The sequence below is a fragment of the Loxodonta africana genome, chromosome 14 (assembly GCF_030014295.1).
Source record: "Loxodonta africana isolate mLoxAfr1 chromosome 14, mLoxAfr1.hap2, whole genome shotgun sequence".
Taxonomy (NCBI): domain Eukaryota; kingdom Metazoa; phylum Chordata; class Mammalia; order Proboscidea; family Elephantidae; genus Loxodonta; species Loxodonta africana.
In genome coordinates, this window is record NC_087355.1 from 53945621 (window position 1) to 53969560 (window position 23940).

Here is a 23940-nt window from a genome sequence, read left to right on the forward strand (position 1 = left end):
TAGCAGCTGCAGCACTTAACCAGTATGCCACCAGCGTTTCTAAAAGCACTAGTAGGTGAGGGAAAAGATTAATATTACTCCCTAGTCTTGATTTCCATTGCAATAACCTGATTTTATATCAACAAACAAATCATGTGTGTAGGAGTCAGGAGGAGTTGGGGAGAGAATAACAAGAAACCAGGTTTAGCTGATGGGGCTGGAGATTTCTGGAAGGAGAATGGGGAACTGGATGTATTTAGTAAACCTAAATGTTTTAACATGTAATTCAAAAATCCTGCTTACTTTGGCTTCCTTTTTTCACAAAACAGACTGTTCTTTGTGCCTTAAAGGAGACACATAGGCTGTGGAGAGTCATCTGGACTGCCTAGAAATATCTTTAAATCTTGACCATTTTCAAACAGATTTCCATGGTGAACAATTTTCTGAGAAATTCTTATAATGCAGAGTCTGTTCAGAGGATGCTGATTTAAAAACCTGTGTACACAGAACATAATGAAGGGGGGAAGAAAATGAACAGCTTCCTGTAACTTAATAAAAAGGAAGAAAATTGAACAGGAAATGAAAGACTACCCAGGCTGAAAGCATGTAGCATGCTATGATTCAGAATAAGTGAAATGTAACTCTTCCAGGTCTAATGCAGACCAATGCAAACACTGTAAAAGATGTCAGCTTCCAATAAAAGAGGATGCATGTAGTACATACTTACCACAATCACAGGCAACAGACTTTCATATCTTTTTCCTACCATTTAGGTTCTACAATTTTCCATCAACTTTTATTCTCTTACTCATTGTTATCGAGCTGATTCTGACTCATAGTGACCCTATATGACAGAGTAATACTGCCCCATAGAGTTTCCAAGGAGTGGTTGGTGGATTCGAACTGCTGACCTTTTTGTTAGCAGCCAAGCTCTTAACCACTGTGCCACCAGGGCTCTTAGACTATAAAAATTCCTATTACTCATGAGCTGTTTGTGCTCATGAGAAATCTGTACACAGATCAAGAGGCAGTCATTCAGACAGAACAAGGGTACTGGGTAGTTTAAAGTCAGGAAAAGTGTGTGTCAGGGTTGTATCCTTTCACCATACCTATTCAATCTGTATGCTGAGCAAATAATCTGAGAGGCTGGACTATATGAAGAACAGGATATCAGGACTGGAGGAAGACTCATTAACAATCTGGGTTATGCAGATGACACAACCTTGCTTGCTGAAAGTGAAGAGGACTTGAAGCACTGAGGAAGATCAAAGACCACAGCCTTCAGTATGGATTACACCTCAACGTAAAGAAAACAAAAATCCTCACAAATGCACCAATAAGCAACATCATGATAAACGGAGAAAAGATTGAAGTTGTCGAGGATTTTATGTTAATTGGATCCACAATCAACAGCCATGGAAGCAGCAGTCCAGAAATCAAAAGACACATTGCATTGGTCAAATCTGCAAAAGACCTCTTTAAAGTGTTGAAAAACAAAGATGTCACCTTGAAGACTACGGTGTGCCTCCCTAAGCCATGGTGTTTTCAATTGCCTCATACCCATGCAAAAGCTGGACGATGAATAAGGAAGACTGAAGAAGAACTGATGCCTTTGAATTGTAGTGTTGGCGAAGAATATTGAATATACCACAGACTGCCAAAAGAACGAACAAATCTGTCTTGGAAGAAGGACAGCCAGAATGCTCCTTAGAAGCAAAGATGGCAAGACTACATCTTACATACTTCGGAAGTGTTATCAGGAGGGATTAGTCCCTGGAGAAGGACAATATGCTTGGTAAAGAAGAAGGCCATAGAAAAGAAGACGACCTTCAAGGAGATGGACTGACACAGTGGCTGCCACAATGGGCTCAGGCATAACCATAATTGTAAGAATGGCACATAGGGTTCTGTCGTACATAGGGTCACTGTGAGTCAGAGCTGACTCGACAGCACCTAACAACAACAACAACATGAGCTGGTAAGTGTGGTATATAGTTAATGTCTATCAATACTAACAGAGGAGCCCTGGTTGCTCAGTGGTTAAGCACTCAACTGCTAACGGAAAATTTGGTGATTTGAACTCACTGGCTGTTCCTCGGGAGTAAGATGTGGCAGTTTGTTTTCATAAAGATTACAGACTTGGAAACTCTATGGGGCAATTCTACCCTGTCCTATAGGGTTGCTGTGAGTCAAATCGGCTTGGCGGCAACTTCATTGTCTCTATGTTTACTTCTTACCTCCATGGGTTTGCAAGTCACCTATCCTACTACCTCTGGAATTTTAATTAACGTGGTCCAGCAGAGTTTTTTTGGCCTAAAACTTAGTCCCGTTCTACCATTATAGATGTTAGTTCCAGTTAGGGATTACAAATAGTTTCTGGTTGTTGTTGTTGTTAGCTGCTGTTGAGTCAGCCCCCGACTGATGGTGACCCCGTGTGTTACAGAGTAGAGCTGCTTCATAGGGTTTTCTTGGTTGTAAGCTTTACAGAAGCAATTCACCAGGCCTTTCTTCCGTGGAGACACTGGGTAGGTTCAAATCACCAATCTTTAAGTTAGCAACTGATCAAAAACGACTCGTGCCACCTAAGCTCCTAGTTTATGGTACTGGGCACTATTTCCAGAATGATCCAACCCAAGCCATAGATACACAAACTGAGCCTATCTTAAGGAATTCCAACACATGCCTTTCAGATGGGAATTAGTATTGTAACCCAACACAACAATGTCTCCTGAACATATTTTAGGATGTATTCTTACCTTCCCCACCCCCCCTTTTTATGAACTGCTTTTACAATCTTTAATCATCAGATTAGAGTTGGTTAGCTTGCCAATAAACTCATGCTTTGGGTTCATATATGCAGTGTAATGGTTTGGAAATCAGCATGGAGGAGAACAAACAGTATGCTATTTAAAGTAAAATGGCCCAAGTGTGAGGCTCAGAACTGCTGCTCACTAACAGTGTGACCTTGTGAAAGTCACTTTACCTCTCTGAGCTAACGGTTTAGTTATCTGCTAGCTAGTGCCAATATCACAGATAGAAGCTGATCCAGATTTGGGGGTCCTCTTTATGAAAAAGAATACGAAATTATGTATAAAAGAGACTATTTCAAATTAGGAAAGAAATCACAAGTTATATATTTTTTTAAAAGCTGACAAACCATAAACATTACAAAATCCAGAAAAATGTCATGATATTTTTAATTAACCACCTAACCCACCTCTATAATACTTTTGTTCCTATATTTTTTGGCTGCTTAACCTCCGATTGACTTTGATATGATAATGATTTTATAAGGTCATTTTCTATAGCGAGACTAGAAAGACAATTCAGTCTTTCCTGTAAAATAGTTGATGGAAACTTTTTCATTATTAATGGTTGGGATGGAAAAAACATGTGACTTTACACACTGATAAGCTCACTATTGGTTGTACTATTACAGATTTGTGTCCTAAAAGCACAGAAATTCTGACTGTATTTTGTGTGATTCCCAACAAAAAAGATAAGATATATATGGTGCTTATTATTGTATTCACTGCATTACTGAGTATATTCCTTATAGGACAGGACTTCCATTTTGACTAGATGTTGATGAGAATTCTCTGCTTATATACCTAATGACTGGAAAATTTTTCCACAGACTAGCTTTTGGCTCCACCTATGAGAAACCTTGTTTCTCCTCTGCTACCCACATACTTCTGAGCCAGGCACCTTAGGATACGATCGTATCATAACGCAACCTCTAGCCTTGCACCTTCATGTTAAAAAAGACAGGTGAATTGGCCCAGTAGACAGTAGCAACACCCCTAGAAGCCATCCCTACACCTGGACAACTAGCAGTAACAAATCTGGAATATTTGCAGCAATTCCAGTGCCACCTGAGAGGCGGTGAAATAGAGAAGTGGAAAGAGAGAGCAGTCTTAACAAATTGTGGCTACAATTTTTACTTTTGCAAATTTTATAAAGCAACTGGTAAGCACATGGTAGGACCTCCTTCCAGGGCCTTGGAAAGATACCGAGGAAGTAAGGGGACCTGAAGGTTAAGCTGCATCCAAAAACAAACAAAAAAAATCTGCTATTGAATCAATTCCGATTTATGGTGACCCCATATGAGTCAATTTCAACACATGGTGGCCCTGTGTGTAGAACTGCATGCCATAACATTTTCAAGGCTGTGACCTTTTGGAAGCAGATCCCCAGGCCTCTCTTCTGCAGTGCCTCTGGGTGGGTTCAAATGGCTAAGCCTTACTGTTAGTAGCTGAGCACTTAACCGTTTGCACCACCTAGAGACTCAGCCCCCAGTAAATCTGCCTCAGTGTGCCAGGCTAGCTGAGGGAGACAGGGTATGTGAAAGTCCCCTGCATACTGTAAAGTACTTATATTTCATTATATGTTATCTTTGAGATGTAGCTGATATTTGTTATCTTACAATGTAATTTGATTCATTACGTGAATGTGCAGTTTTAAAATGCTTGGATGTTAAGCTAGGATTAGCTCCTTGCTGAAACCCCTTCTGGACCCCAGATTTACCGAGGAAGTGACCACCGAAGTCACTGGATGACTGTAGCAGCAGCCACAGCAGCAGGAATTGGGTCAAGGCCAGATTCCTGGGTGGTGGTGCCCTCCTCTCCAGCCTGTGAGACTGCTGCCACCACAGTGGTTTGGCTGCAGAAAGGTACCAGCTGGGAAATCTTCATGGGTGTGCAACCTGTGCAGTCACACAGGGCTCCACACTTAGAAGGGTCCCAAGCTTGATTTAATGCTCTGGTTTGGTTTAATTATTAAATTCTTTATAATTTTGGGCAAGGGCCTTGGAATTTTCATTTTGCACTAGGCCCTGTAAATTATAGAACTCATTTGGGTTTGTGCTTCTCACACGCTCAGCAGACTCTGACCTAGAGAAAGGCATGCAACATATGCAGACTTTTTAAAAGACGTAATGGTTTTTGAAATTTACCTGCAGTTAGGTGCTGGCCCAGGAGTGAACATTCCTAGAACTGACCTGTCTTTGATATCCATCGACTGGATCTCACTATAATTTCCGGGAACCTGGCTGGGTCTCCAAAGAGAGCCTGCTGAGTCGAGTTTGACCTCGGCAGCATTGCCCTTCTGTCAGCAGCCTCAGTGTTGTTACAGGTGTGGCAAGACTTCTATTCCACCTGGCTCCACACAATGATGTATAAAGGAGCTGGAGACTCCTCTTGACCCTTCGGTTGGGTGGTCTGGCTGCTGGAAGACACTTTCTTCCAGAATGAACGAAGTAAAAGAGGTGACTTCCCTGTCTGAAAGGGAGCAGGTTCCAGTGTTGACATAACAGGAAAGCCTCTTACACCAGATTGTGACAGAGTCTCTTAGTTCTCTCCAGTTTTGTTAGTCCAAGGAAAAGAGACTGCCCGTTCAACTCTCAAGAGGTACTTCTCACCGCAGGCACTGCCCCATGTCTTTGTATTTAAAACTTCCACAGCAAGCGGAAGACAAGCTTAGAAAAAGAAGATATCCGTTACAGGTCAAGACTGAGTACTCAAAAGTAGACTTCTACTACTGAATGTTGATTAACCTCCATGAGTCTCAGTTTCCTCATGCGTTAGTGGGGCTGCAAAGGAGCTATCTACCCCATGGGATCGCTGTGAGGACAGGGTACACGTAAAAGGCTGCATGGTTCCCCGAGCTTAGTGTGTGTTAGCACTTATTATTAAGAATGCTGTTCTTAACCATTTGGGCCAGTGGCCCTGTGGAGGACATGATGATATCTATGTCCCAACCCCCAAAACGTCCGCCTCCCCGCCCCTCCCCAAAAGGCTTGCCCACAGTTCCAGGGATTGAGGACCCCAGAAGCCGGTTCCTGGGCACAGGTTAAGACACGTGTCTCTAAAAGATTCATTTAGGCGGTGCCCGCTCCACTTTAGTCGCGCCTCCACATGTGGCTCCCCGACGACGGCCACGCGGCTCGGCCCCTCGGGCAGGTCCTCCGCCCAGTCCGCACGGTCCCCGGAGGGTCCTGGAGGGCCGCGCGGCAGCAGCCGCAGGGGCGGGCCCAGCTTTCGGCCCGCCCCGCGCCGGGCTTGGGGTGGGGGCTCCGGCCTATGATAGCACGGAAACTCCGGTGTCCTGGAGAGAGGGAGAGAGGGAGGGAGAGCGGGAAGCGCGGGTGAAAGGCGTATTGATGCAGCGGGCGGCGGGCTCGGAGGTTGGCGGGACCAGACGCTGACCACGTCCCGGCTCCCTCGACCTTCTCCTCCGCCTCCTCCTCCCGGTTCTCCTGCTCCCGCTCCGCGCCCCGCGCCCCGCGCCCGCCGGCCCAGCTCTGCGCTTCCCGGGCGCCGCGCGCCATGCGCTCCCAGCGCCCCGCCGCCACCTCCCCGGAGCGGCTCCTCGGCCTCCTGCTGCTCCTGCTGCTGCAGCTGCCGGCGCCGTCGAGCGGCTCCGAGCCCCCCAAGGGGAAGCAAAAGGCGCTGCTCCGGCAGAGGGAGGTGGTGGACCTGGTGAGTGCGGGGAGGACGCCACGCTGCGCTGGTGGAGGCTACAGAGCGGCGGACGACGCGGGGTGGGCGTCTGTCTGTACGCTGGAGGGATATCTGTAGGGTTGTGTGTGTGTGTGTATCGTGCGTCCGCCTGGGTGTCCTGCTTTTTCTGTGTGTACGTGTAAGAAAGGACCCTGGCAATACGTGTAGTGGAGTCCGGAACTCGGACGGGAAACCAAAATGACAGGGCCCTTGGGAGCAGAGATGGGATATGGATCCGGTGGGACGCCCCAAATTACAGAGTCGCTTAATAGCTTCTGGTCTCAGAGGAACCTCCTTGGAGGGCAGAGAGAGTTAGGGCGAGAATGAGAGTAGGCTAGGGGAGCTTCGGTAGGTTAGAACCTAGGCCTGGGAGTTGCTTGGGAGACCCTCGACTCCTTTGATCCTCTGAGCCAAGGCCATGCTACGTGTCCTTTGTCGGGGGCGGTGGCTACATCTGACTGCAGAGCCCTCACAAAGCGTCTGTCCAACTCTGTAACTTGAAGACTATGAGTCACGTTGGGTCATCTTCCTAGGGAGCATGGGCTGCAATTTACTTAGCTGGACGACCACAGCTGGGGCCAGGAGTGGTTCAGAGGGTTTAAGACCGGAAGGGGAAATGAAGGGTCGGTCCCACTCTAAGTCTCCCAGGACCAGTTTCATTTTTCTATTTAGTCCGGATAGTTGGTCCTTCCAAACAGTGACCTGTGGCCACAAGGAAGGAACATCAAAGCCGAGTTAAGGGAGAAGACAGCTTCCAGAAGAAGGGATAGCCCAACTGCCTTCTGAGGGGCAAATCTATGAGGTCTGTTTGCTTAAAGCTCTTACCTTCTCAAAGTCAACAAAACCAATGGAGGGCAGAGAGCCAGGAAGAACTCCTTTCACAACTACTTATTCCTAGGCACAAAATAAATCTCAATCCTTAGACCAATCTTACCTGCAAATAAATACGGTTTACAGGCATTGCAACAATAAGAAGGAGCGGCATTTTTGATTAAAAAAAAATTGAATTTGTTCAGCTGCCATTATAAACTGAGCTAGTTAGTTCTATGCTGGATTCAAAAATACTGGAAAGAATTTCTGCCGTTTCACTCAGCATTTTTTGGTGATGTGCTGTGTAATTTTGTTCTGCAAAAGTAGACTGTGTTTTCAGGGCTGCAGTTCTATTTTAAGTGTCTAAACTGTTTTAAAAAACCATACTAAATGAGTGTGGTTCATGTGCAGTTTGCATTTTATGAATTTGTAGTTATGGTACACAAAATATCCCTTTTCCCCATAAAGCTAGCATTTTTTTTTCTTTTCCTCCAAGGATTTCCAATACCGTAGTTTCCCACAGCTCTAGCCCCACTTGGAAAAGCTTAGTGTGCAGGCAGACTCAGGTACATCCTGTAGATTGGATTTGGTTTTGCTGAAAGAAAAAGTCCACGTAGACATTACGAAGCTTTCAACAGATCCTCTCAAGCTTCTTTGTACAGGATCTTTCAAAGCGTTCCTTTTACGCTTTCAGCAAGCTCTGCCCCCTGGTGGCCAGGGAAAAGAACAGTTCTGCAGGGGTATAGAAAAGTCTGGGCTTCCTTTTTTTTGTTGTTGTTTTTGGTTCCACAGATATTGATTGAATCCCACTGGGTACTAGGCATGTTCTGGGTTAGCATTTTAGCGTGAAAGAAGACAGATGGAACACCTGTGGAACCGGATCCAATAAAGTTACATAGTGTTTGGAATACACCATTTGGGTGAAAAAAAAAAAAAACAAACCCAAACCCGTTGCCTTCGAGTCGATTCCCACTCACAGTGGCCCTATAGGACAGAGTAGGACTGCACCATAGTGTTTTCAAGGGGCGCTCGGTGGATTCGAACTGCCGACCTTTTGGTTAGAAGATGTAGCTTTTAACCACTACACTACTAGGGTTTCCTTTAGATGAAAAGCTGAATAAAAATTTCAGTTTCTAAACCTTAGCATTATCGATGTTTGGGGCCAGGTAATTCTTTGTTGTGGAGGCCCATCCTGTGTGTGTAGGATGCTTATCACTATCCCTGGCTTCTGCCTACTAGATGCCAACAGCAGTCCTGCCTGTCCCCTCCCAGTTGTGACAATCAAAATGTCTCTAGACATGGCCGAATGTCCCCTCTGGGGCAAAACTGCCTCTGGTTGAAAACCATTGTTAAATAGGAAAATAAAACATAGTCTGTATAGTGTCTTACTCCAGGGGAATAATAATGGAAAAAAAAAATCAAAAAATGCCAGAAGAAACCTTTTTTCTTCTCCCTTTCCACTTTATATGTCCATACATTTCCCGTCTCTAGTGAAAGTGCTTGAAAATACTAACATGAAAATTAAGTCTAAAATAAAACTAACCTGTTTTTAAACATTTTTTTCCTTTGGCATGTCCTCATATACTTTTGCAAATATTAAATACTTTTATTATTTATCTTCATATTATTTACAGTAAATAAATAGTGTCTTTTTCCCTTACAATCAGAAAAAATGGCAATGGTCAAAGTCATAAAAATTATTTATCAAAACAAAGATCAAACTAGTAATGTTAGAAGCCGATTGGCTGGCAAGCGTTAGTCTAGATACATAAAGATCCTTTCTGGGCAGCGCCATTATTGAATTTTATAACCTGACTATTTTCAAACCCGAAACTGAAGTTAAAAGATAAGCTTGAAGATTATTTTAATATATAAGGAACATTGCTTTGTTCTCACTGAATATTATATTTATACAGAATGATGGTATTGAACAATTTACACAAACCGGAAAATGGTTAAATAAAAAAATTAAGTGGATTGTGTTGGGGTTTAAAGGGTCTAATAACTGGCATGCCTGTTCCCACCTGAACTTATTTGGGGGTGGACATGGGAATTGGACAGATGGAGATTAAAATACCACCTTTATCACTGATACAACTATGTTGATGTGTGTGGCTTATGTGTGCAGGTAACAGGCCTTGCTCTCTTTCCCAGGTCTTGTTGCATGCCGTCAATTCCAACTTACAGTGACCCTATATGACAGGGTAGAACTGGCCCATAGGGTTTTTGAGGCTGTAATCTTTACGGGAGCAGATGTTTTCTCCCACAGAACCACTGGGTGGGTTTGAACTACTGATTTTTCTGTTAGCAGCCCAGAGCTTAAGGTCTAGACCCTGGGAAAGCTCACTCAAGGGAGTGGACATACTTACCCAGGATTACTGCCTCCCACTGGTCCTGAAGGAGTAAGAATAATAATGGTTGCCATATGCTGTGTTTACTGTGTGTCAGGCACTGTTCTATGCACATTTTATTTATTACCACATTAAAATCACATAATAAGCCTAAAGGTGAGAATCTTTATTATTATTCCCATTTTACAGATAAGGAAACTGAGGCACTGAAAGGCGAGTAACTTGCCTTATCTCAGATAGCTAATAAATGTCAGAGCCAGGATTTAAATCCAGAGAATCTAGCTCCAGAATCCATGAACACCACCCAAAAAAACAAAACAAAAAACAATCGTAGTTAGTACCTAAGTCTTTTTTTGCACTTACAGACTTTGATAAATTATTGCCACCTTACTGAGGACCAGTGGTCACCCACAACCAGATCACTTACCTCCTCAGGGAGGAGAGGTGGAGTTGGCAATCGGGAGTGCTACCTTAGTGACATGTCCTCCATATAAAAATAGGGAGGGTAAACGGGATACGCGTATCCACAAGAGCCCTGCTGGTGCAGCTGAAAGGCTGGTGGTTTGAACCCAACCAGTGACTCTGAGGGAGACTGACCTGGTGATCTTCCTCTGTAAAGATTACAGTCTAGGACACCCTATGGGACAGTTCTACTCTGTCACATGCAGTCACTGAGTTAAAATCAACTCAATGGCACTTAACAACAACAACTGTATATCCAGCTTACATATATTGCCAGCGTAAGATAATTATTGACTGTTAAAATTTTATAATTATATTCCTAGAAATTTATCTTAGAAAAATAATTCAAAAAAAGAAGAAAAAAGCTATATGCATAAAGATTTTATTACAATAACATTAATGATAGAAAAACAGGAAATAACCTAAGTATCTGTCTTTTATCTGTCTTAGGCTGGGTTCTCTAGAGAAGCAAAATTAGTGAACATGTATATACATATATACAGAGAGAGATTTATATCAAGGAAATGGCTCTTGCAGTTGTAGAAACTGGGAAGTCCCAAGTCTGTGGGTCAGGCTGGAGTTTTCTCCCGACTCATATAGCTGCAGGGGCTAGCAAACCCAAGATCCAGACTGCAGATGCTGATGCATCCCAAGACTCACAGGCAAGCTGCTAGCTCAAGTCCCAAGAACCAGAGGTCAGATGAACAGGGGCCAGCTGCAGGATCCAGAGCCAGCCAAAGCCCATGAGCCCTGCCAGAAAGTTCACCTATATTGGATGCAGGCCACACCCTCAAGGAAGCTCCCTTTGAACTGATTAGCTACTCTCAGCAGATCCCATTGTAGAGGTGATCACATTATATCAGATCTCATCCTGGAGATGATTACATTATTATAGGACTTCCAAACTAGAAAGAATCGTGGCCCAGCCAAGTTGACACACAACCTTAACGATCACAGTGTCCAAAAATAGTTCAATGTTTGCATAAAACTATAAAAGTGTAATTATGAAATCCAAGTCCTTTTATAAGATATAGAGTTAGATGTAAAAAGCAGAACATCAAATTATATCCACCTTAGGAATATAACAACAAAAACAATAACAGGAATATAGCTATTTAAAAATTACATATGCTTGCAATAGAAAGGAGCAAGGCAAATGAAAACATTTTGTCCCCGTGATTGTGTGTGTGTAGGAGCCCTGGTGGTGCAGTGGTTAAAGTGCTCAGCTTCTAACAGAAAGATCGGTGGTTCAAACCCACCAGCTGCTCCGTGGGAGAAAGATGTGGCAATCTGCTTCCGTAAAGATTACAGCCTTGGAAATCCTATGGGAGAGTTCTACTCTGTCCTATAGGATTGTTATGAGCTGGAATCAACTGATGGCAATAGGTTTGGTTTGGTTTTTGTTGTGTGTGTGTATTCTGCAATTAAAAAAAAATGTAGCAAAGAAATCTCAATGTTTTAGTAATCATTTAAAAATGAATTATCTAAAGAAAAAATGAATTATCTATAATAAATCATGTAGAATACCATGGACAAGTGAGATGAAGGGATGCTTGGCTCCAAGGGCTCAAAATAATGCAATTCTAATCAGATTGAGTCTTTGGATCTTACATAAGCGGTGAGAGTTTATCCCCCTTTCCTTTCTCCCTGTAGTATAATGGAATGTGCTTACAAGGGCCTGCAGGGGTGCCTGGTCGAGATGGGAGCCCTGGGGCCAATGGCATTCCTGGCACGCCTGGGATCCCAGGTCGGGACGGATTCAAAGGAGAAAAGGGGGAATGCCTGAGGGAAAGCTTTGAAGAGTCCTGGACACCTAACTACAAGCAGTGTTCATGGAGTTCACTCAATTATGGCATAGATCTTGGAAAAATTGCAGTAAGTAAAGCCTGGTTTTTTTTTTTAAGTTGAATCAAAACTTGGGTTTTCATATTTGACTGTTAACTTTTAGGTGGGATTTCATTGTTTTTTACTGAAAGACTTAAAAAAATAAAATATAGGCTAGGTACAATGTGACTATTAACTTAAAAGTAATTTTAAAAATTGATAACATCTCAGAGTTTCATAAGGGTATTTCTAAGACACATAAATCACCATATCATTTTAACCATGATGCCTATAATAACTTACTCTTTTTTAAAAAACATACAAACAAAAAAGAGAGCATAGGTGTCTGTGTTGAACGGTAAACAACTTTCCTATCTTGTCCTAAAGTGAATGTAAATTTTAATTAGTCTAAGAAACTTGAATTGTGGTCCCAGACGTAAAGATGGGAATAAATTTCCACATGATTGGGATTGTCTGGAAGTGGGAAGCCAATTGGTATTTGCTCTTACTTTAGGTAGCCAAGCTAAAAACAAACCCATTGCCGTTGAGTCAATTCCCACTCATAGTGACCCTATAGGACAGAGTAGAGCTGCTCCATAGGGTTCCAACGAGCAGCTGGTGGATTCGAACTGCCGACCTTTTGGTTAGCAACGGAGCTCTTAACCACTTCACCACTAGGGGTCTGTTTAGGTAGCAGGCCTAGCCTAAAAATGCTGAGTTCGAGAGAAATGAAATGGACCAGATGGGATGCATTACAATGGCCATTCTAGATTATTCTCAACATTCAGGGGAAAAAATTACTTAGCTTGCCTGGCAGTGCATTTTGATTAATGATTCAATCACTTTGACCTTAGCGTTTGTTTCAAATGTAACTGGCAAGTCCACTGGGAAAGGATAGAGTTGAGGTTGGTGGTATTTTTAAGCCTCTTTCTTTTTCTGTGGACTTTACATGCTTCCATATCTACCACATGTTACTTCACTGTTTCAGCTGCCATGATCCCCAGGCAAAATAGAAGAGATTTTATTTTTATAAAATTTGAAGGTTTGAGATACGGTTTGTGGATTGTATCTATTCTTCTCAGCTCCTTAAAGCATTTAGGCCTCTGCTCTATACTCTCTACAAAAGAGCTTGAAACTTTCTTGATTTGATTTTTGTACGATAGAATTTCCACAGTTTTGGGAACTGTGACCTTTTTTATGTTCATGTGTGATTTCTAAGAAAGCATCTTATTAAAATGTTGCCTAGCTATTTAAACAGCTGACGTTGATAGACTGGTAACTTATTTATAGTCTGTCAAAAGTTCCTGAGTTCTTTGTAAAAACTATCGTTATATAGACTCTAAATTGTTCATGTGTTTTCAAGTTCATTTTAGCAGTGGTCAGAATGGGTATGGTAGCCTTCAGCAAGTAAAAGATAAGTAGGACTGTGAGCTAATAGGCAGGGAAATTTTGCAAGGACCAGTTAGAGAAAAAAACCTGGGCCTTATGATTGTGTCATGTACGTAAAGACTAAGAACCAGGTGGGTTAAGAACTCCTGACCCCCACCTATACTTTACCTCCTGATAGTGCTCACTGTTGCTGAAAAAGAAACGCCAACCTATTGTGTCAAGTCAATTTCAACTCATGGCGACCCCATGTGTGTCAGAGCAGAGCTGTGCTCCATAGGGTTTTCAGTGGCTGATTTTATTAGGAAGTAGATGGCCAAGCTTTTCTTTAGAGGCGACTGTGGGTAAACTTGAACCTTTTGGTTTAGCAGCCAAATGCAATGAATCATTTGCACCACTCAGGAACGCCTCAGAAAGAAACAGGTCAAAAGTAAACCTGCATCTGCAGTGTCTAGTACATGGTTGGGGCTCAGTAAATATTTTCTGAATGAAAAAAATGTATAGATTGGTTGGTCTAAGATACTGAAGACTAATTGTTTTGGTAAAACTGAAAGATGCATTCAATGGGTCAAATAATTCTAAGAAAGCTGTAATCTGATTTTCTTAGAGTTCCCATATGAAAGTCTGTTACCTATCTTGCACAGAACCTCTCTCTGTAAAAGTTAAGCTTTTTAAATGTGGAGTGGAGAAAAGGATAGTAAATAAAATTCACAATACAATTTGAAAGCATATTTTAATCAAATAAAATGGAAAATGCTAATTAAAACCTATTTCTGTGTTTGTGATAGGAGTGTACATTTACAAAGATGCGTTCCAACAGTGCTCTAAGAGTTTTGTTTAGTGGCTCACTTCGGCTAAAATGCAGAAGTGCATGCTGCCAGCGCTGGTATTTCACCTTCAATGGAGCTGAATGTTCAGGACCTCTTCCCATTGAAGCTATCATTTATTTGGACCAAGGAAGCCCTGAGATGAATTCAACAATTAATATTCACCGCACTTCTTCCGGTATGTAGCAAAATGACACTGCCTCAGATTTTCGGAGACTCAGGATTAGTTTTGAATTCCACTATCATATTTGCTCACTAGCCTGCTCCAAGGGGAGGTTATTGCAAGTTTTCAGTGCATGATTCTCCACCATGGTTTCACTTTAGAATTACTTGTGGATTCTTTAAAAAATATACCGTATTTTTACACAATTCCAACTCATGGCAACCCCATCTGTGTCAGACAGTCCAGAACTGTGCTCCATAGGGTTTTCAGTGGCTGATTTTTTTAGGAAGTAGAGGACCAAGCCTTTCTTTCCAGACAACACTGGGTAGACTTGAACCTTTCAGTTAGCTGCCAGATGTGTTAGTCGTTTGCACCAACCAGGGATGCCTCAAAAAGAAACAGGTTAAAAGTAAATATGTATGAGCACCACTGGTCTAGAATGTAAGTTCTAGACCACATTATTAGGCATGTTACGTGTTTTTTTTTTTTTTTTTCCGCCAACCTCACAACACTCTCCTTACTTTTGCGTTACATGTGAGGGTGCATTATTTGTGAAAAAATACAGTATATGTATGCCTGGGTCTCATCCCTGACCAACTGAATCAGAATCTCTGGGGTCAAGACCCCAACATCTGTATTTTTTTAAATATTCCCTAGTGATTCTGAGGTGTCCTCAGGGTTGAAAAATCACTGAGTTAGATGAGATGGCAAAATAGTCAATAACACCACAGAGCAGTGGTTCTCAGTCTTGGCTGCACATTGGGCTCACCTGAGGAACTGTAAAAATTACTAATGCCTGGTACCACCCCGCAAGGAGCCTGATGCCATTGGTCTGGGTACAAACTAGGCAAGGGGACTTTCGTAATATCTCCAGATTATTCTAATGTTCAGCCAAGGTTGAAAACCACTAGCTTAGACTGGTAAAGTGATGGATTTCTCTGCCTTTTCCTTAAAAGGGTGGAAACGTTCTGCTGAATTTATAAAAGACAAAATTCCTGTATCATTCCTGCATTGTATTTTTTTCCTACCCAGTATAAGAGAAAAGACATTCAATTAAACCACCTATTTTAAGATTCATTAAAGAAAGTTTAGAAAATACCAAAAAGTAGAAGGGAAAAAAATTCACCCTATAAGAAAGTATGTCTAATGTATGTATTTATATCTATAGCACATTTATCCCTAGGAAATCAAGGGCATCCCTTTCACATTTTTTCTGAAATCCTCACAACATCCTAGAGAATATAGGGAAAATATTTTAACTCTGTTTACACATAGAGATAATAGAGCCCAGGGAAATTAAGGGTCTTACCCAGGAGAGAAGGTGCCCTGGTGGTACAGTGGTTAAAGCGCTCAGCTGCTAACCAAAAGGTAGATGGTTCCAACCCACCAGCCGCCCTGCTGGAGAAAGACGTGGCAGTCTGCTTCCATAAAGATTTACAGCCTAGGAAACTGAATGGGGCAGTTCTACTCTGTCACATGGGGCCACTAGAAGTCAGAATCCATGAAACAGCACACAACAACAACAGCAGGAGAGTAGAATCAGTGTTCAAGAAAGCAGAACCCTACTCTTTTGTCTCCCAAGTCCTCTTTTAATCAGATTTAGAAGCCTTTTCACTACCTCCTTAGGTATATGTACTGAAAAGGAAGACATGCTTTCCATCTGAGAAACAGTCTCTGAAATAAAGGAAGCCTAGATATAAAATATAACATTTGATTAGGAAGTGATACATGTTTAAATAGTAGTTGATATAAGCAACCTATTTTCTGTTATATGATCTTTAAGGTGTATGTTAGTATCTTGCTATAATGTAAGCCCTTAGGGCCAGGAACTGCATCCCGTACATACATATACTTAATAAATTATTCAACGTAGCATTTTTAAGCCATGGTGTGGAAATTCATTTGATGTGATCAGTTGGGTGGAGTGTATGTAATTTCTTAATAGCAGTTTTTGTATTAAGGTGGATTACAGGTTACCCCTATAATACAATCAGTTTCTCTTGCACACTAATGCTCTTTTTTGAGGGAAAGAAAAGGGGGTGTATTTATAGTTAGCACGTCAGAGGTTGACTTAAAACCTTGGATATGCCCGTGGGAGTTTGATGAATATTTGAATGCCATCTGTTACACAGGTCTAGGAGGAAAGCAGGTTGGGAACCCCTAAGCCAACATATCTTAGGTGCTTGATAAGATGCAGTACTACATTGTCCGAGTAAATACTACGTTATGTAATGCAATACATTATTCATTCAACAAACATAATTTCATTTGTCAAAGACCATGAAGTGACCATTCATCTCTCCCATGTAAACCTGATGCTAGACCCAAGCTTGTCTGACTTCTTGAGTCAAAAGGCTGTAGGGTGATGAAGCAGGTTTCTGGGTCACTGATGTTAAGACTTTGGGGACACATGTTTATTTCTGGGCACTGTCATTTGACATGGTATGAGAATGCCAGATTAAATGGGATAATGGGCCCACTGTTTAGCTATCCAAACTTTGGAAAGGGCTTGAACCACAGCCAGGTTGCTGGAATCTGAGGGACCGCCCTACAGCCACTGATGTAATATGATAGCTGATGGAAGCAGATTGCTTCAGCCCTACATCCCTGGGGTTCAACTGGAATGCAGTAACCTCTACCACACAAGAAATCTCACCAGTCACATGAGGTCATCCAGTGTACTCCTCATATGTCAGGATTCATTTTCTTAAAGAGTCTACCAATCTGCACAGTTCCTTTCCTCCTTACAAAGGCATCAAAGGTGCCATATCTTTTTGCCTGTTAAAATGACCACTGGGGAAAATTTGTTTTTTAACATAGGAGAATCACCTTGGTAAAGTGGAATGCAAGTTGTATGTTAGTATGTTAAAGTCCAGAAGACATGTGAAGAAGGCATGTACTTATAAAGCATAGAACACAGAAGGGCAGTCTGTGTTTCATTTTGTTTTATTGTGAGGAAATTCTGTGTAAAATTTGATTCCCAGATTGAAGGTCTGGTAAAATGATTATGCTAGAACTTCTTTGATTGTTAAAAAAGCCTTTTCTTTTAGGAAAGCATCAAGTGTACAAGTGAGTGCTGGAAAGGGCTTTATTTAAAAAGACTTGCATATCAAACCAAAGTCTTGTCTTTTAAAAGAACAACCATCCTTTGGTTTGGTTTAGTCAAATGATTTTTTTTTTTTTAATTTTAGGCTCTCTCTGTAATTCAATAAATTCTGTTTTTATGACTGAAACCTGTAAGCAAACTGCTTAAGTTTATATCATAGAATGGAGAATATATACATATTATATTCATTTAAAATATTTATGTACCAACTAAGCAAAAGAGAATTTACCTTTATTAAACCCTTATAAGCTATTATAATTTTTAATTAGTTATACATTAAACAGATTTATAATCTAGCTTGCTAAAGTACTACAAGTTTTTGCTTTCTCTTCTAAAGAAAGATGTAACTTTGATCTTTGTTTTGCAGTGGAAGGACTTTGTGAAGGAATTGGTGCGGGATTAGTGGATATTGCTATTTGGGTTGGTACTTGTTCAGATTACCCCAAAGGAGATGCCTCTACTGGATGGAATTCAGTGTCTCGCATCATTATTGAAGAACTTCCAAAATAAATTCTTGAAGTTTCACTCCCTACCTCTTTTTTATTATACTATTGAATGGTTTTTCTTAAAAATGACATTCTGTATCATGTTTATGTATGTATCTGAATGAAAATCAAAGCTAAATGTGTTTACAGACAAAAGTGTGATTTCATACTGTTTTTAAATCTAGTATTATTCATTTCACTTCAATCAAAAATAGGTTCAGGATTTTGTAGTTGATTAGAATACTTTCTTCATGTTCTCATTCCTTGGACCTATAATTTGAATTGTCATTGTGGCCTTGAGTTTTACCTATTCTTTTAGTATAGCATTTTAAAAATATTGAAGCTACCAGTCTTTGTACAAGTTGTAAATGTTTAAAATTGTTTTATATCTGTTAAATAAAATGTATTTCAAACAACTTAAACTAATTGGCATTAAAATTAGAATTTATACTACTTTATATCCAAAAAGCTTAATATAAACCTAATTTTCTATTTCTTCATTTAGCCAACATATATTAATTTTTAGTACATGTATAGTACTGTTCCATATTTTGGAAGATACAAAAAGAAAGGGTGCTTACATGTCAGGAAATATATTGGCACTTTAGGAATTTTATCTTTATTTAACAAAGAGTAAAAATACACAAAGTCTGCCCTCAGATTGCTTACCATTTAGTAAGAATATCACATATATAAAAAAATCAGTAAATCAGAGATTAGTGTGTTGATAGGAGCCTGGGTGGTACCAGCAGTTTGCAATCAGCTGCTAACCTAAAGGTTGGTGGTTCAAACCCACCCAGTGGCACCATGGAAGAAAAGCCTGGTGAACTGCTTCCATAAAGATTACCATCAAGAAAACCCTACTGAGCAGTTCTACTGTGTAACACATGGGGTTACCATGAATTGGGGGCTGACCCAACGGCAACTAACAACAGCGACGTGCCGATTGCCATAAAATTGTTGAGGGAGTGGTTTAGTTCAGAGGAAAGGAGAGATCAATACTTCTGGCTGAGGTGGTCAAAAATAATTCAGGAAGGAAGTACAAGTGTAAGACTGATGAAGTCGAATAAATCAGTGTAGTCCTGGACTTGAATTAGAAGTATCAGTATGAGCTCATATTTTATTTTAAACAACTGCAAGACAACAACAACAAAATTTCCTAACTTTGTTTAGTGAAAAGGTCTAGAAACAATGACCAATTCAGTAAAGCCCAAATTATGATCTTTATGTATCATTTCTCACTGAAAGGAATTAGGGCTCTTTGGACAAATGGATGATTTCACCTCTGGGGCAGGAAATGTACAGTATGAGCCTGGAACATCTTGTTATACTGGAAAACAAGGCAACTGAAAAACAACTCAAAAGAATTCAACAGCCAACTTGAACAAGTTCCCATTGGCAAAAATGACACACAATGATTTGAAACCCATGAAATATGTTTAAATGTATGCATACTGAAAAAATTGGTAAATAGAAAAAAAATCATTTATTCAGCTTTCCGTATATGAACTACATGAACTGAATCTCTAGGTAAACAAATCATTAAGGAAGGGAAATTTCTCTTCATAGAGGGAAATGTAATAGCAGAGTAATAGAGTATTATGTTTTTATAGTAATTGGCATATTGATATAGGTAACAAATAGAATGACAGAATTAAAGTATCACCCTTTTGCAACCCCTAATGAATTAAAAAGGAGCCCTGGTAGAACAGTAGTTAAGCACTTAGCTGCTAACTGAAAGGTCAACAGTTTGAACCCATCAACTGCTCCACTTGACAAAGATGTGGCAGTCAGCGTCTATAAAAATTACAGCATTGGAAATCCTATGGGGCAGTTCTACTCTGTCCTATAGGATCTCTGTAAGTCAAAATCCACTCAATGGCAATTTTTTTTTTTTTTAAATGGGAATGAATGAAAGGATCTGGCAATGATCATCACCAACTGGTAACATTCCAAACAGACCAGAGAACGTGCCTCCTGGTGAAAGTATAGCCAAGAAACAATCAAACTTGGATAGCATTAAGCTTCCAGCTCTATTAATTATTAGGAAATACAGGTGATAAAGGAACATGGATGTCACAAAGATATGATCAGCAAAATCCAGACTGGGGAAATTCTAAAGACAACTTGGTGTTTTCAACAGATAAATTGCAAGAAAAGAGAGGAAAAAAAAAAAAAAAGCTTATGAATTGAAAGAGACTTAAGATCATAACAAATTGCAATGTTTAGACTTTATTGGGATGCCAATGTAAGCAAATTAAACACAAAACAAAAACAAAATCTCTTTGAGATAGTTGAGGACATTGGAACACTGAATGCATAATGATACTAAAGAATTATTTTTTAGGTGTGATAATAGTATTGTGGCTTTTTAAGATAGTTCTTATCTTTAGAGATACTGAAATGTTTAAGATAAAATAATATCATGTCTGGAATTTGCTTCAAAATAACCTGGAAAGGGGAAGGGAGTCTAGATGAAATAATAATGGCTGTGGGTAGAAGTTAATCAAAATTGATCAGAGTTTTTGCCAGGTACCTTAAAGATGGCCCCTGCACCATTATTGCAAGTACATACCTGTGGTATGCAGAACGATAGCCCACCAAAGATGTCTATAACCCCAATCCCTGAAACCTTGTGAACATGTTAAGTTACATGATAAAGGAGAATTTAAGCTTCAGATGGAATTAAGGTTGCTAATCAGTAGACCTTAAAATAGGGAGATAATCTTGGATTATCCAGGTGAGACAATGTAATCATAAAGTTCCTTAAATGTGGAAGCAGGATTCTGTTTGACAGGACGTAGTATATGCTTTGAATCAGAGACAATGAAATAGCATTGTCCTTCCCACAGCCAGAATACAAGGAATGGAATTGGGAGTGGCTTCTGTCATTATTACACCTAATTACCCACTTGTAGAATTTTTACTTCCTCTATCCTGGCAACTTTGAGGTGTGCTGGTTTGGAGATCTTGGTTCCCAAGAGAGGAATGCGTCCACCAGAGGACACAGAAGTGGTTTCACTGAACTGGAAGGTTAAATTGTGTATTAGTTTTCTATTGCTGCCTAACAAATTATGACAAATTTAGTGGCTTAAAACAAAACAAATTTTTTTTCACAGTTCCTGTGAGTCAGGAGTCTAGGCACAGGTTAGCTGAGTTCTCTGCTCAGAGTCTTAGCAGGTTGAAATCAAAGCGTCGACCAGAGCTGTGATCTCATCTGAGACTAGGGATCCCCTTCCCAGCTCACATGGTTGTTGGCAGAATTTAGTTCCTTGCAGTTGGTGTGATTGAGGGCCTGTTTCCTTGCTAGCTGTCAGCTGGGGATAGCTCTCAGTTTTTACAGGTTGCCCTCAGGTCCTTGCACTACCATGGCCTCTCCTCTCAAAATATGGCTGTTTTCCTTCCTGACCAGCGGGAGAACCCTTCTGCTTTTAAAAGACTCACCTGATTAGGTCAGACCTACCCAGGATAATCTTCCTTTGATTAATTTACAGTCAGCTGATTAAGGATCTTAACTGAATCTACAAAAGTCCTTTTGCCATATAATGTAACATAATCATGTGGGTGATAGCAAATTATATTCACAGGTCCCAACTACACTCAAAGGGAAGAACTTATATAGGATGTATACACCAGGGGGCAGGAATCTTGGGGTTCATCTTAGAATTCTGCCTACCACAGACTGCCAGCCGGCCATTTGGCATTGCTTATACCACTGAACCAACAGGTTAGGAAAAGGGGGATTATCTACCAGCTGCAGTAACTGACCCTAATTACCAAGGGAAATTGGGTTGCTGCTACACAGTGGAAACAGGGAGGACTATGTCTGGAACCCAGGAGATTTTCTGAGGTGCCTCTTAGTACCTCCATGTCCAGCATAAAGGTTAATGGAAAACTATACCAACTATAAAAAGGTAGGACCCTTCAAGAATGAAGGTTTGTATCATTCTACCTGTTAAAGAACCCAGAGATTCTGGCTGTGGGCAAGGGAAATACGGAATGGATAGCTGAAGATGAAAGCCGTAGATATCAATTATGACCTCATGGCCCGTTACAGAAACAAGATTGGTAGTAGCATTTCATATGTTATTTTTTGCTTGTTTGTGTTTACATATCTAACCATTTTCTTCTTTCCCCTCCCTCCCCTTTTTATTTTATCTACAGTTGTTGGTTGTTAACTTTACAATTTAGTTTTTAGTTAACAGAATATTCGGTGGAACCATGACTGAATTTGAGGAGTAATTAACCTAGCCAGCAATGAATTCAATGACTGTTGGGACTTCGTGTGTCTTCTCATTTTAAGGAAGAGTGAGAACTTTACTGATAAGAACGTATGAGTTGCTTGTTGTTGTACAGCAGTTCAAATGTGTGTAGAAGGATGCACCTGGAAACTAAGTAGCCAAAGGCGTGGATAGAGGCAGTTATCAGTTTATTTCTTCTCAGCTCCAAATTTATCCTTCAGTCCTTGCCTGGAGATAGTGGACTGGACTCTTCAAGCATTTCTCCTTTAGGGTAAGCATGATGTTAAGCTTTGTCAGTAAAGGATGCTGGAGGGACATTGCTGAGGAAGGAAGCTTCTCTTGCTAGTTTAAGTGTGGTGAATTTCGTCTTTTCTTGTCCCTGCTGCGTGATCTGTCAGTGGTATGTGTGGACATCTGGTAATGCTCTTCCCAGTCTCACACCCAGAACAAACAGTCCCTTGACTACCTCGCAGCCCTGGCCCAGGCCTGGTGACCACCTTGTTGCAGCCCTCTTGACACGTACACCACGTGTTCCTGGCCTTGTGCTTGTAGCACTGCCCTATCTTCCTCTGTATACCCAACCAGCAGTCTTGGCTTGCCTGCCTCCTGGAAAGTTGTTCCCAACGCCAGGGGTCCTCTCAACGTGGAGAAAGCCTGCTCTAGGTTTTGTATTTGCAGGAAGGCCTTATTTCCCTCTGCACATCTGCCCACCAGCCTTGGATTGACTGTGCCCCAGAGGATTGCTTCCTGTTTCTGACAAGATTGTTAACCAGCTCTGGCCTGGGCAACCCAGCCAATTTCACCATCTAGTGGTTAGTGGTCTGCAGCCACATCTTCTCCAGTGAAGTCTGGACACCGGGCATAAGGAGGGGGGCTCTCTTCCAAGTTTGTCCTCCCTGGATACTTTCCCTCAGCCTAGGGTACCATTTAGAGTTCTCTTAACATGTTTACTTTTTTATGTAGAGTGGCACAGAGGTTAAGTGTTTGGTTGCTAACCAAAAGGTTGGCAATTCAAATCCACCAGCCACTCCTTGGAAACCCTGTGGGGCAGTTCTACTCTGTTCTATAGTGTCGCTATGCGTCAAAATTGACTCAACAGCAACAGCATTTTTTACCTCCTGATAATACTCTCCTTAACAATTCTTTAAACTTCTGTTTAAATTAATATGTGGTTTCTGTCTCCTGATCGGACCCAGACTGATACAGCGTGATTACTTGATTGATGAACTTAGGGTAAGCAAGCAGGAGTAACATTTTCTCTTCCCCTCCTCTCTATTGGAAACAACTTGTTCACAGAGAATACACATTCTGCCCTATTCCTCCTTGCCATAAATTTTTATAGGAGCAGGCTGTTAAATAGTCTTGGTCCAATGTTGTCTGTTTATGGACAGGTATGTCTGTATGATTCTGGGGCTTGGCATTAGGGAGCCCACTTTTATACAGATACAAGCCACATTCTCCAATTTCAGCTGTATCAGTAACGAAGGAAATATCTCAGGCTTCATTTACCTCTTGTCTATTTCTGAATTAGTTTCAACCTGGGTGGGCAAGAGGTTAATGTGAATCACTTCACAAGAAAAGTCTGTTGCTGTTGCCTTTGACATGCTGAGTGTGAATTGGTTTTATCTTTTTCTAGCTTTGAACAGAACAAGCATAATGTCACAATTAATACATACTGAAATTTAATACTAGACAAAGTTCTGTAATATTTGATCTCAGAAAATACACTAGGGAGAACTTTCAAATCATCCAACTTTTACTGGGCCTTCTATTGTAAGCAGATTTTTGGTTTGTTGTTCTAAGTCC

General features: G+C 41.0%; 1 protein-coding gene across 1 annotated transcript; it reads left to right on the forward strand.

The window, feature by feature from the left end:
- Positions 1–6104: 6104 nt before the first annotated feature.
- Positions 6105–17933, forward strand: CTHRC1 (collagen triple helix repeat containing 1). Its single transcript, XM_003408428.4, has 4 exons — positions 6105–6458; positions 11756–11977; positions 14101–14317; positions 17776–17933. The coding sequence occupies exons 1-4, from the start codon at positions 6306–6308 to the stop codon at positions 17916–17918; spliced, it is 735 nt and encodes a 244-aa protein (XP_003408476.1). The 5' UTR covers positions 6105–6305; the 3' UTR covers positions 17919–17933.
- Positions 17934–23940: the final 6007 nt, after the last annotated feature.

Coding starts and splice junctions, on each gene's coding strand:
- CTHRC1 (XM_003408428.4), top strand. CDS start 6,306: ATGCGCTCCCAGCGCCCCGCCGCCACCTCCCCGGAGCGGCTCCTCGGC. Junction 6,459..11,755: donor AGAGGGAGGTGGTGGACCTG/GTGAGTGCGGGG, acceptor TTCTCCCTGTAG/TATAATGGAATGTGCTTACA. Junction 11,978..14,100: donor TAGATCTTGGAAAAATTGCA/GTAAGTAAAGCC, acceptor TGTTTGTGATAG/GAGTGTACATTTACAAAGAT.